Source organism: Lithobates pipiens, unplaced genomic scaffold (assembly GCF_037356315.1).
Source record: "Lithobates pipiens isolate NorthernLeopardFrog02 unplaced genomic scaffold, aLitPip1_a1.2 Scaffold_13, whole genome shotgun sequence".
Taxonomy (NCBI): domain Eukaryota; kingdom Metazoa; phylum Chordata; class Amphibia; order Anura; family Ranidae; genus Lithobates; species Lithobates pipiens.
The window spans coordinates 452,200,501-452,214,273 of record NW_027507718.1 but is presented as its reverse complement, the minus strand read 5'-3'; the positions used below and the strand labels follow the sequence as shown (position 1 = coordinate 452,214,273).

General features: G+C 41.1%; 1 protein-coding gene across 2 annotated transcripts in view; it reads right to left on the bottom strand.

Moving 5' to 3' along the window:
- Positions 1-13,773, bottom strand: part of RAB28 (RAB28, member RAS oncogene family) — a 177,329-nt gene that overhangs the window by 133,601 nt on the left and 29,955 nt on the right. For both annotated transcript variants that reach the window (XM_077477777.1, XM_077477776.1), the window contains exon 2: positions 11,551-11,647. In XM_077477777.1, the coding sequence (XP_077333903.1) occupies positions 11,551-11,647 (97 nt within the window). The remainder of the gene's footprint in view (positions 1-11,550; positions 11,648-13,773) is intronic.

The following is a 13,773-nucleotide window of genomic DNA, read 5'->3' as shown; positions in this document are numbered from 1 at the left end:
GGTCCAAGAAATATCTCCTAAACCTATACGGTTTAGGAGATATTTGCCTGAAGACAGGCACCGCTGTCTACGGCGCATGCGCCGTAGACAGCGACGCGCAGGCGCACTGAGCGCGGCATTTCCAACAATGGATCTGCCGCGCGTGTCGGCTCCCGTGTGCATGTGCGCGAGTGACGTCATCGCGGCTCCGCCGAATGACAGCGGCGGAGCTGCGAGACGCCACCAGCAAGATGGATGCGGCGGACTACAGGGGACAGCGGCGACTTCGCTGGCTCCTGTGTCAGGTAAGTGACACATAATGGGCTACTATGCGATGCATAGTAGTCCATTATGCTTTGCCTTTGCAGGGAATGAAAGAGGAAGTAAACTCATCAGGGTTTACTTCCTCTTTAACTGAGGGGATTGTGGCTGCAAAGAGGTGGTTCCTGCACAATTATGCCCTGTACACACGGTCAGACATTCCGATGACAAAATCCGTCTGATTTTTTTCTGACGAATTTTGGCCCAAACGTGTCTTGCATACACACGGTCGCACAAAGTTGTCGGAAAAACCAATCATTCAGAACGTGGTGACGTAGAACGCGTATGTCGGGACTATAAAGAGGGCAGTAGCCAATAGCTTTCGTCTCGTAATTTATTCTGAGCATGCGTGGCATTTTGTCCATCAGAATTGTCTACACACGATCGGAATTTTAAAAAAAACTGACTTTGTTGTTGCAAAATTTTAGATCCTGTTCTCAAACTTTGTGTGTCGGAAATTCCGATGGAGTCCACACACGATCGGATTTTCCGACAACAAGATCCGATCGCCCATTTTCTGTCGGAAAGTCCGACCGTGTGTATAGGGCATTAAGGACAGGATCTCCTAGAAGGTGGGCATGTCTAGTGTAGGCGGGGGAGCCGTGGATTAGGACAAATATGTTAGCAAGTGTGCCCACTCTACCCTCACCAGTAAACATAGGGTGGCAATCTGTATTGGGTGCACTTATAGAAGCACTCTGTGCTGCAGCAATTTGAAAGTTGTAAGCAGATAAATCTTTATGGAAAAAGTCAGAATAGAAGATTTTCAGGCTGCTCCTAAAACACCCCCACCCTCTCAACCTCTAGGTCAATACTGTTATTTTTTGCTGGAAGTGCACAAGTCTCATAAGACCAGCACTAAAAGTTGCTGCCAGTAGACAGAGACAGCAGGCTTAATATGCAGCAGCATTTTATTCTGATATTAATATTTTTTTGTGCTTCCAGCAGAAACACATCAATGACATCACATGTTGCGGAAAAAAAGTGTGATGCGAGCAGCCTAAAAGTCACATGATCTGAAACGCCGGGAAGTGTCAATTTTCTAGCTGAAAGCTTTGCTTCAAACTCTTAAAACTGTTGCAGCAGGCAGCCTACACCCAATACAGATTGCAATGCTGTCTTGTTACGACAGAATGTAATGACAGGGCCTCTTTAAGGAGTAGAGTATTAAGTTCAGCTTGTGAGTTCTGTTTTTAAAAAGCATATGAAATGTAATCGAGAATTAAAAGAAAGCGAGTATAAATATTTCAAATATGAATAGTTCCTAAAAGAGCAGCAGAAAAACTGAAGCTGTGATTGAGGATGGGGATCATTTGATTACTGGTATAATGCCACCCTGAAATTCAGTTAGTAAACTCATAAAATTATGCTAGGTTCTTTGGTTAACCTAAAATTTAAGTGCTGCACGGCCAATATGTAAGTGAAAACACGCGCCTGCCCACTTCTAGCACGAAGGGCTTAAAATATCTTCTGCACAGTGGAGACCTTTCTGCTGGCTGGTGCCCACAAACTTCCTGGAGGTATTTTGTCTGTGAACCTAGCAGATCTCTTTCTGTTATTCCCAATTCAGTGGTCCACCGTACTAAGCTATAAACTGTGCACAGTGACTGCATCTAGACTACACAGAGCGCTGGGTTACAAGCATTCCAGAATGGACCGGTATTTGCCATGTAATGGTCTCCGAAAATATTTATGTGATTTGGGTTAAACACCGCTGTACAATTAACGCCTTCACTGTCGCAGGGTCTCTGGTATTATTCTGTAAAGCGTCACAGGACCCTCGTGTACTCATGGTATACTGAGGACAGGTAGAGAGGGGGAAAAAAAAAAAAGGGGGTATTTTAATCTCAACTGCCTAATTAAGAGATATTAAGGTTTTGAAAAGCATGTGCATGGAGACAAATATGCAAAACATAAATAAAAAACCCAACATCTTGGGTGGTTTTTCCAGTGGTAAAACCCAGTGCTAAAATCACTTGAAAGCCCTCAAGACTCCTTTTTCGAACATAAGTGTCATTATAAACAATAACAAAGTCCATACTTTATCAATAGCTCAATGCTGATATTTTTGAAAAGTTGCTACTGCAAAATGTTAAATGTTTTAATCATCTGCACCTACTGTTATGCAGTTATGCATTAACCAGTTGACACTGGGTGTATTACACATGTCCGAAAAACTGCCACTGAAATACACAGCGTGTGTCTTATGCCCTAGCCCTCTACCCATTACCACTCAACCCCTTCTATTTGCCTGCAATTTACTACTGTAAAAATGCCAGCAGGGATTTGCTGTATAAATATAGCTGCTGCTGTCAAAAAAGGGACCATCTGACATAGTGGGGGAATTAACAGAGTGGTGCAGGTTTTATTTGTAAAGTCTGCACCACGTGTCTAAACTGAAAAAACAGAGCAGATAATGTGCCTAACCAATGGAGGGCATGTCCCCTTATTAATTAGAAAAAAAAAAATTTTCTATGCTGTGCTATGCAAGACATGGCATAGAGCAGGAGAGCTGCAGCAGCTTGCTTTGGTTTCCTCCAACCACCCCCATGCTCAGCTGAGGGCAAGATGGAAGGAAGGCTGTTAACCCCATGTTTGCCACGGTTAACAAGAGATTTCCCTGCCTATATGCAGGCTGGCTCTGCCCGTGTAGAGGTCGACCGATATGGGTTTTTCTCTGGCCGATGCCGATATTTTGAAATCATGGCGGCCGATGGCCGATATATGATGCCGATTTTTTTGGGCCGATATGTTAGGCTGATTTTTATTTTAATTTTATTTTTTTATCCCCCTTCATCTCATAAAACCTAACAGACACCTTTGCCACAGGGGCGTTTTTAGGCGCTTTTGGGCTAAAAATAGCGCCTGTAAAGTGCCTGCAAAACGGCTCCCCTGCAGTCTGTGTGAAAGACCGAGTGTTTTCACACTGAGGCGATGCAAGCAGCACGTTTTGGAGTGGTGTATACCGCTTCTCCACCACTCCTGCCCATTGATATTAATGGGCACCACTGCCCAAGCGCATGCAATGTGATTTGGCAGCGGTGCTTCACGGGCGCATTTAACCTCTTCTTCGGCCGCTAGCTAGGATTATATGCGCCCCACTAGCAGCCGAATAGCACCGCTAAAATGATGGTAAAGCACTGCTAAAACTAGCAACATTTTACCATCAACGTCTGCCCGCTCCAGTGTGCAAGCAGCCTATAAAATAAAAACAAGTACTCAAAACCTTTGGACGAAAGAAAAAAAAAAATGGACTCACTTTACTGTTTTAGTTTTTTTTTTTTTTTTTTTTTTTTTTTAAATCATTTAGTGTATTTTTTTTCCCCCCAAAAAAATGCATTTGAAAGACCTCTGCGCAAATGCCGTGTGACATAAAATGTTGTAACAACCGCCATTTTATTCCCTAGGATCTCTGCTAAAAAAATATATATACTTTTTGGGGGGTCTAAGTGATTTTCTGGCAGAAAATACAGGACTTTTACTTGTAAGCAACAAGTGTCAGAAAAGAATTAGTCTTTAAATGGTTAAACTGAGAACTTCTACACATGGAGATGAGTTCATTCATTGAAGTGTAAACATTGTATCTTTCTGTTCTTTTCTTGGCAGGCTGCCCAGAGAGGAGGAAGACGTTTCTATGACGACTCAGGCAACTTACACTGACTTCTATTACAGAAGTCATTTCCAAGTCCCACTGTTCTAAATCTGCCTTTTTATCAGCTCAATCGGCCGATGCCCATTAATTAAAAAACGGCAAATATCGGCCGTTATATCGGCCGGCTGATATATCGGTCGACCTCTAGTGTAGTGTGTCCACTGCATGAGCAGGGAGACACAAGTTAGCTGTCTGCCAGGTTACTGGCAGGCAATTCACATCCTACACGCCAGGCCCAATCTCTTTGTTAATTAGGCACAGAAATATAGCTGTGCAATCAGCAAAGATAATGATTCCTGGTAATTGGACAGCTCCGACTTAGCACAGAGTGTGTTGGACTACTGCATCCCCACAGCGAGCTAGGGTGCTTCTCTGCAAAATGCTGGCAGGTTTTTCTACTCTATTCTAGGCTGTGGCTTATTTTTAAAGGAAACGATCCCCAACCAATTTTTTTTATTTGTTTGTTTGATGATCCATGTGCTTCCATTCATTAGTTTTTTCCTGAGACATCCACACAAGCTGAAGGAAGGTGTCACCAGGAGAGGAAGTGCTGTAATTCCTCCTGCTGTCCATAGGTCACTACTTTGCTGCAGCAGGGGGACCAGGAAATCAACACGAATGGATTCTAAAGATTCTTCAGCCAGCACAGGCAACAAAAGAGGTAAGTATTAAAGGTCTTCTCTGCAGAGGACCCTTTATTTTAGACATTTATGATATCCATTTATCCTTTATCATGGGATCAAAGATGATTACAGAAAAAAAAGCTGTAGTGGGATAAATAATCCAAAGATGAGAGGGCTTCAAATATGCAGATTATCATCAGACCAATTAGTTGTCTTTGACCGTATTCTGATTACTGGGACGCAGTGGAAGCATTGACGTTTGTGTTGGGCACTATTACTCCAATAGTATAGAAGGAGATCGAAAATTGGCCTGGGCAGGAAGGGGGTGAAATGCCCTGTATTGAAATGGTTAAGTATGGGCCAAACAAATTAAAGCTAACTCTAGCGAACGCTTTTTAAGGAGTTACATAAACTTTTTTTTTGTGGGGAAAAAAAAGATTAAAACCATAAGAGGTGACCTTTGCAAGCATTTCATCTGTGTTATATGGTTTGACACAATGACTAACTGCCACTTTTACTTGACAGCCTGGTCTGCATGTAAACGGGGAAAAAAAATTAACTGCTTTTTGCCTGCGATATAGCCGAAGGAAGGCTACAGTGCGGCTTTCCAATTCTGGGAGGACGTTCATGGATGTCCTTCCATGGGCGTGCCTCCCCCTTGGGCGAGCTTTGGGCACACTCAGTGACGGCTATGTCCTTTGGACACAACTAAACACAGATTGTGGTAAAGGCCCAATCAAAGTTTCCCTTTACCATGTGATCAGCTGTGTCCAATCACAGCTGTAAACAGACTTGCCGGTTATCTGCTTTTCTTTCCTCACACAGAGACAATGTGTGAGGAAAGGAGAGCAGATAACTGGCAAGTCGGTCAGGGCACAGCGAGTACATTGTTTATGCTGATAATCAGGGCACTGATCATCAGTGCCCCAATTATCAGTGTAGACCCATCAGTGCCAATCAGAAAAATGTTTTTTCTTCAAAATTTTCAGTCTTTTTTCATGGTTTATCAAGAAATAAAAAACCCAGTGGTGATTAAATACCACCAAAAGAAAGCTTGGTCTCAAAAAAAAAAATCTAAAAATGTCATATGGGTACAGTGTTGCATGATCGCACAATTGTCATTCAAAGTGTGACAGCACTGAAAGCTTAAAATTGGCCTGGGCAACAAGGGGGTAAAAGTGCCCAGTATTTAAAGTGGCTGTAAACCCTTACAACACACTTTGACCCACAAGTAAGCCTAGATTAAGGCTTACCTGTAGGTCCAAGAAATATCTCCTAAACCTACACGGTTTAGGAGATATTTGCCGAAAGACAGGCGCCGCTGTCTACGGCGCATGCGCGGTGCGCACTGAGCGCACCGTGGTCAACGGCGATATGCCGCGACTGGCGGCTCCCATGCGCATGCGTGGGAGTGACGGTTTCGCCAAATGACAGCGGTGGAGCAGCGAGACCCACCGAGAAGATGGATGCGCCGGACTACAGGGGACAGTGGTGACTTCGCTGGCTCCTGTGTCAGGTAAGTGACACATAATGGACTACTATGCGATGCATAGTAGTCCATTATGCTTTACCTTTGCAGGGAATGAAAGAGGAAGTAAACTCATCAGGGTTTACTTCCTCTTTAAGTAGTTAATAAAGACACAAAAAATCCATAAACTAAATACAAGTATTAACTCCCATACATTTACATACAATATTGTTACCTATAGTAGTGTTTTCAACAAGAGTATCTCTTAGCATAAGCCAAACTTTTAGTCTGAGGCATCTTCCACTCTAAAAAAGCTCTTGACACTTTTACACCAAACACAAATAAAACATGTGTATATGTGTGGGCAGTTGTTACTAACTGGCCCTTTAAAACAAACCAAGATGTAATGTAAGTTTACTGGCACTTAAATCTGCACTTATAGCACTCTATGGCCTCTTAAATCCCACCCACTTTGCTTTACACACACAGCATTGCTGTTGGCATGTGCGGTCTGAAATATATTGTGCCTTCTGGCCATAAAATGGTTAACTAGCATCAGCAGTCCTTTTTTTTCCATGCAATGTGCTGCAACTCGCATCTAAATGGTTCCTTTGCACTATGAACTGAAACATCTTGAATGCTCAAACTGTATTTTTATGGCTGTCTAGGGACACTAAATTTTAGTGGTCTATTTAATGCCAGCAATTTCATGCTGCCTTGCATAAGACAGCATTCACATATTAGAACTCAGTGGTTACATAGCTATATTATACCTTTTTAACACGTATGAGATTAGTTATTTCCATTAAGAACATTATGCTTTGTTTCTTATAAATAACCTTTTTTTTTTTGCATGGGAAATGATGTAGGTATTATTTTAAAAGAGAATGATTGTGCAGAGTGCTGAATGAGTTTTTGTACGGAATGTTATTAATTTACTGCAATATTCCATAGCCACAGCACTATATTAACAGTAAAATACTACAACTTTAGGCAAAAAGGACTTTCTGAATACACAGCCTAAGCAAGAAGCCTTTAAAAAAGGTAAAATATATATAAAACATTTTTAAAAAGTCTATACATCTACAAATACGCCTAGCTTAGTTAAGTTAATATATGCCAATATAGGTTTTAAAATGTTTTACATTTGTTTCATTAACATGCTGTGCTTGCTTATCAGTAAAGCAATACACGAGGTGCATCTAAAACGTTCAGTGAAAAGTCCAATATCTCAACGGCAACATGGGCCAGGTGCGTTCGCAAGCATATGATTATCCAGAGACACGTCAAGAAGCGCCACCTAGCGTGGCGCACTTGTGACCGTCAGGATAACCCTGCTACAAGCTGTCGAAAGAAGTTAGTGTGAGAAGTAGGGTCACAGTGCAAAGGAGCTATGAGTGAACATCAAGTTCTGCTACAAATTGGGGCAACGGGACGGAAGCAGCGAGTAGAAAATGTGTTTACGACTGGTTCAAATGCTTTCGCAACAGGAAGGAAATGACTGAGGGTGAGCCACGTTGGGGTCAGCCAATCGACAAGCAGAACCCAAGACATGATTGAGTGAGTGTGACAAATGCTGGTACGAGACTGGTGACTGACTCTACGATTGATGGCGGAGGAATTGGGCATTAGCAAGAACACAGTGCGCAAAATTGTCTGTGAAAATTTGGGTAAGCGGAAGATCTGTTCCCGATTTGTGCTGCACAAGCTTACAAACAGAAAGCAAAATGGATGGAAACCTCTGGAGATTTCAGTAGTATGTGAGACCAGGATCCAGCCTTTCTGCGAATTATCATTACAGGGGATGCGCGAGACCTGATGCTACCAAGTTCGATCCAGAATCCAAACGGCAATGGATGGAATGGCGCCAACATCTCCGTGGTCCAAAAAGAGTCACCTGCAAAAGTCCAAGGTCAAGACAATGTTGATTGCCTTCTTCGTTTTGCAGGTGTGGCGGCAATCCAAGAATGTGTGGCATTGGTTCTGCGATTGATTCCTAAAGAGGCCTTTGCTGACAGTTTCCAGAAGATTTATGAATGTTGCCAAACTGTGTTGTGAAGGATGGTGATTATTTCGAAGGCCAATAAAAGGTAATTTGTTGTTTGTAGCTTCTGTTTTGTTTGTTTTCTGATACCATTCGCTAATTTTTTTAGACACACCTCATAGTGATTCTGCTTTACTGCTTCTACTGCTCTTCTCTCTCTCAATTCAGGCCCATCAGTCTGCTAAAACTGAAAAAATATATATGTTTGGTGATCCTCTCTAACTGGATTTATCTCAGCAGTCATTCAGCAAGGTATACCATGGGGCTCATTTAAAAAGCAGCCCTATGGCCTACCTGAATGAAAAAAAAGATTATATTAAAATTATATATATATATATATATATATATATATATATATATATATATATATATATATATATATATATATATATATATATATATATATATATATACACACACACACACATATATATATAAAACGCACAGTACATACCCTGGCAGAATTTATGATTTCTTGGTCATTTTTCAGAGAATATGACTGATGACACAAAAACTTTTTCCACTCATGGTTAGCGTTTGGCTGAAGCCATGTATTGTCACTCAACTTTGTTTACTCTTTTAAAATCATAATGGCAACAGAAACTACCCAAATGACCCTGATAAGAAGTTTACATATTCCAGTTCTTGATACCGTGCATTGCCCCCTTTAACATCAATGACAGCCTGAAGTTCTTTTGTGGTATTTGTGGATGAGGCTCTTTATCTTCTCAGATGGTAAAGCTGCCCATTCCTCTTGGCAAAAAGTCTCCCGTTCCTGTAAATTCTTTCTTGTCTTGCATGAACTGCACATTTGAGATCTCCCCAGAGTGGCTCAATGATATGGAGCTCAGGAGATTGAGATGGCCACTCCAGAACCTTCACTTTATTCTGCTATAGCCAATGACAGGTAGACTTGGCCTTGTGTTTTGAATCATTGTCATGTTTAAATGTCCAAGTACGTCCCAAGCGCAGCTTCCTGGGTGACAAGCGCAAATGTTCCTCCAGTATGACAACATACTGCATTCATCTTGCCATCAATTTTGACCAAATTTCCTGTGCCTCTGTAGCTCACACATCCCCAAAACATCAGTGATCCATCTCTGTGTTTCACAGTAGGAATGGTGTACCTTTCATCATAGGCCTTGTTGACGCCTCTCGAAAATGTAGTGTTTATGGTTATGATCAAAAATCTAAATTTTGGTCTAATCGCTCCAAATAACTTTGTGCCAGAAGGTTTGAGGCTCGTCTCTGTGCTGTTTGGCATATTGTAAGCAGGATACTTTGTGGCATTTGCATAGTAATGGCTTTCTTCTGGTGACTCGACCATGCAGCCCATCTTTCTTCAAGTGCCTCCTTATTGTGCATCTTGAAACAGCCACACCACATGTTTTTAGAGAGTCCTGCATCTCACCTGAAGTTATTTGTGGGTTTTTCTTTGCATCCCCAACAATTTTCCTGGCAGTTGTGGCTGAAATTTTAGTTGGTCTACCTGAACATGGTTTGGTTTTAACAGAACCCCTCATTTTCCACTTCTTGATTAGAGTTTGAACACTGCTGATTGGCATCCTAAATTCCTTCGATATCTTTTTATATCCCTTTTCTGTTTTATACAGTTCAACTACCTTTTCCCACAGATCCTTTGACAAATCTTTTGCTTTCCCCATGACTCAGAAGCCAGAAACGTCAGTGCAGAACTGGATGAAAGATGCAAGGAGTCCAGAAACTCATTGACCTCGTATACACACACACACACACACACACACACACACACTGATTACAAGCAAACAGATCACAGATGAGGATGGTTACCTTTAATAGCCATTCAAACCCCTTTGTGTCAACTTGTGTGCATGTTATCAGGCCAAAATCACCAGGGTGTGTAAACTTTTGATCAGGGTCATTTGGGTAGTTTCTGTTGGCATTATGATTTAAAAAAAAAAAAAAAAAAAAAAAAAAAGAGTATAATAAATGGCTTCAGCCCAACACTAACCATGAGTGAAAGAAAAGTTTTTGTGTTATTAATCATATTCTCTGAAAAATGGGCAAAAAAAAATAAAAAAAATCATATTCTGCCTGGGTATGTAAACTTATGAGCACAACTGTGTGTGTGTGTGTGTGTGTGTGTGTGTGTGTATGTGTGTGTATATATATATACACACACATATACATAATCTCTAGCTCATGCTTTTGGACTCTGAAACAGGAGCAGCGGACACCGGTTATGTTCCGGAACTCCTTTCCCGAGTGTCTCCGGTGCCCCCGCACCTCTGACCGCATGCGGTACTGCATAGACAGTGGCTGTGGAATGGAGTATCTGAGTTGAGTTTACATTATTTCCTATGGGGAAACTCGCTTTGATATAGGAGTGTGAATTACAAGCATTCTTCTGGAACAAATTATGTTCGTAATTAAAAGGTATTACTGTAGTAGTCACCGGTTCTGCGGTATGTTTGGTTTTGTGATTGTTTAGTTTTGCTTTCAGTTTGATGACTGTAATTGTATGGAAAATGAAAAGCACTAAAAAATGACTTTGGTCCATAAGGGGTGAACAGGTATGACAGCTAAAGTGGTTAATGTAATTGCATTTTTTTGCACATGTAACTGGATGATAAAGTGGTATTTATTGTTGCAATATAAATTTTGATAAAGGTTGGATCAAGAGTTACATATAGGGGTTAGATTCAGATTAAGAAGAAAGCCCTCACAGGGAAAAGCAATACATTCAGTGTAAGGGCAGTCACACCAACCACACATTCCAAGTTCCCTTCACTGCCCTACTGCTTCATGGCATTCATAGTGCTATGGACCTTCTCCCCCTCCCCCATGTGACACCATTGGGTGCCTAAACAGTCAATAGCCAAGTTTCTGCATTGTCACATGGGAGGAAGTGGATTGCTCCTCAAGATCCAGAAGTACGGGTATTATTCTTAGCTAGCTGACAAACAGAGGGTAAGGGGAGCAAGGAGAAGGAAAGTGTAACCCGTCGATGGTTTCACCACTGAAGTTAATTTGCTGCTTTGTTCTGGCAAAGCTCAGGCTGGCTTTATGAAAAGGATAAGTGGTTACACAGAGGTTAGGGGTCATTAAGCAACTATTACTTTTCTGGGTAAAAATTAATAATCCAGTCTTATAAATCAGATGTTTGGGTGTAAAACGCATATCCAATACACATGCAATAAAAATAATTTATGCTAAAAATGCGTCCGATTAAATTTTCAGCACATAGAATCCTATATAAAACACGTTGAAAACCCAGCTAAAAAATAAATAAATGGTGTTTATAATAAAATGTAAATTGTAAATTATGTTTCTCTCCCCTTTAAGTATTTTGGAAACACGCAAGTCAGTCAAAAAAATAATGCCAGCTATTTGTTTTTGTAAAGTAAAATTTCACCATTAATCCCGGGCATAAGATGGTCCTAAACCCACAAACCAAAAAAAAAAGAAAAAAAAAAATCCTCACCTGGCAATGTCATCCTCTTCAGAAAGAAGTCCAGTCCTACTGTTTGTTTGTACTGTTTTCCGAACGATTCCTGGGCAAACCGCATGGCCAGCGACGTCTGAAAGAAAATGTGTGAAATGTTTGCATTGAAATAGTTTGGTCTGGCAGCACACAGAAATTGGTACTTGCGCTTTTAAAACAGCTTTTAACTAAGCCTAATAACTCATGAGGAAGAAGCACTAGTCGTGTTACAATTAGGATCTGTGTCCGTCATCTCAGCCTTACGCTGGGCCAGCCAAGCGAGTCTCACAGCTCGTTATATAACGAGAAGATTTTTGTACGGACAGCAATTAAAAAGCATAAAGTTATGAGTGAATCATCCTTATTGCCAGGGAATATAATAGCCATCATGAGATATAATCCGCATTAAAATAATTACACACAAAAAATAAACTTTAATGTACAGTCAATATTTTACATTGGACTCTTCATTGGTCTATTTCTTTTTAATTGTATTTTCTTCTTGTAATTTCTTTTAGATCATATAGATAATGAAATTTAGTGCAGGATTTTCAGAGCAGATAATGTGGAGTATTAGATCTAGGCTCCAAAACTGTCATTGCGTTTTTGTTGCTGCAAAACATTTTCGCAGACTACTACTACTACTACTACTACTCACTCACTCACTCACTCACTCACTCACTCACTCACTCACTCACTCACTCACTCACTCACTCACTCACTCACTCACTCACTCACTCACTCACTCACTCACTCACTCACTCACTCACTCACTCACTCACTCACTCACTCACTCACTGGTGCAGTTATTTCTGTGATAGTATATATTTTGTCTGAGCCTGAAAAATGGTTCTAAAGCTTAAGGCTGGGTTCACACCAATGTAAATTGGATGTGGTTTATGAGTCATAAGAGGGCCAATGAGAGCTGCAGAGCTGGAGGCGTGCCTCTTTAAATCCAAGAAGTGAATAGGCAGCAGCTTCAGCTGCCCACAGTTAAAATGGTTGCAGCCTAGTGGAGGGAGATTTCAGCAGATTTGGCAAGTACAGACATCACAACGCTATACACGCCGACCGCGGCCATCTCTGTGGTTGGAAACATCTGATATCTAGGACTGAGCTGAGTTCTTGACATGCCCGTTTTTATTTTGAAAAAGTGTGAGTATTCTGATCGTTTTATGGAATAAATATACCCTGAATTTACATGCTACACTATGAGGAGTTGCCTTCTTCTGTTTTATGCATGAACCCGTGGATTCTTTATGCATTGAGACCAAGATTCCGCTGTCCGATACTTGAGTGGAGCCGTGGCATTAACCACTTTCCATACCGCGTATAGTAATATGACGGCCGCAAGGTGGCTCTCTCGTCCTGGGCGTCCGTCATATGACGTCCTCAGCTTCCCGGGCATCTAGGGGGCATGCGCGCCCCGCCGCATCACTCGGGGGACAATGCGGGGGTCTGGCGAGCGTGATGTCCGCCGGACACCCAAGATTACTTGTCACAAAGCAGGGACATGGATATGTGTGTGTAAACACACAGATCCATGTCCTGTCAGAGGAGAGGAGACAGATCATGTGTCCCTTGTATATAGGGACACTGATTGGTCACCTCCCCCAATCAGTCCCCTCCCCCCACAGTTAGAATCACTCCCTAGGTAACACTTAACCCCTTGATCGCCCCCCAGTGGCATTTATATAGTAATCGGTGCACATTTATAGCACTGATCGCTGTATAATTGTCACTGGTCCCAAAATAGTGTCAAAAGTGTCTGATATGTCCGCTGCAATATCACAGTCCTGACAACAACAAAAAAAATCAAAAAAAAAAAAAATCACAGATTGCCACCATTACTAGTAAAAAAAAAATAATAATAATTATAAAAATGCCATAAATCTATCCCTTATTTTGTAGGCGCTATAACTTTTGTGCAAACCAATCAATATACGCTTATTGCAATTTTTTTCACAAAATATATGTAGAAGAATATATATCGGCCTAAACTGAAGAAGAAAAAAAAGTTTTTTTTTTTTTTTTAAATTGGGATATTTATTTACAGCAAAAAGTAAAAAATATTGTGTTTTTTTCTAAATTGATAATGACAATTTATCTAAATTGATCATTTCTAAATTGATATAGATAATGACATTTACTGCAGGATTTTCAGAGCAGATAATGTGGAGTATTAGATCTAGGCTCCAAAACTGTTGCCGCAAAACAATTTCA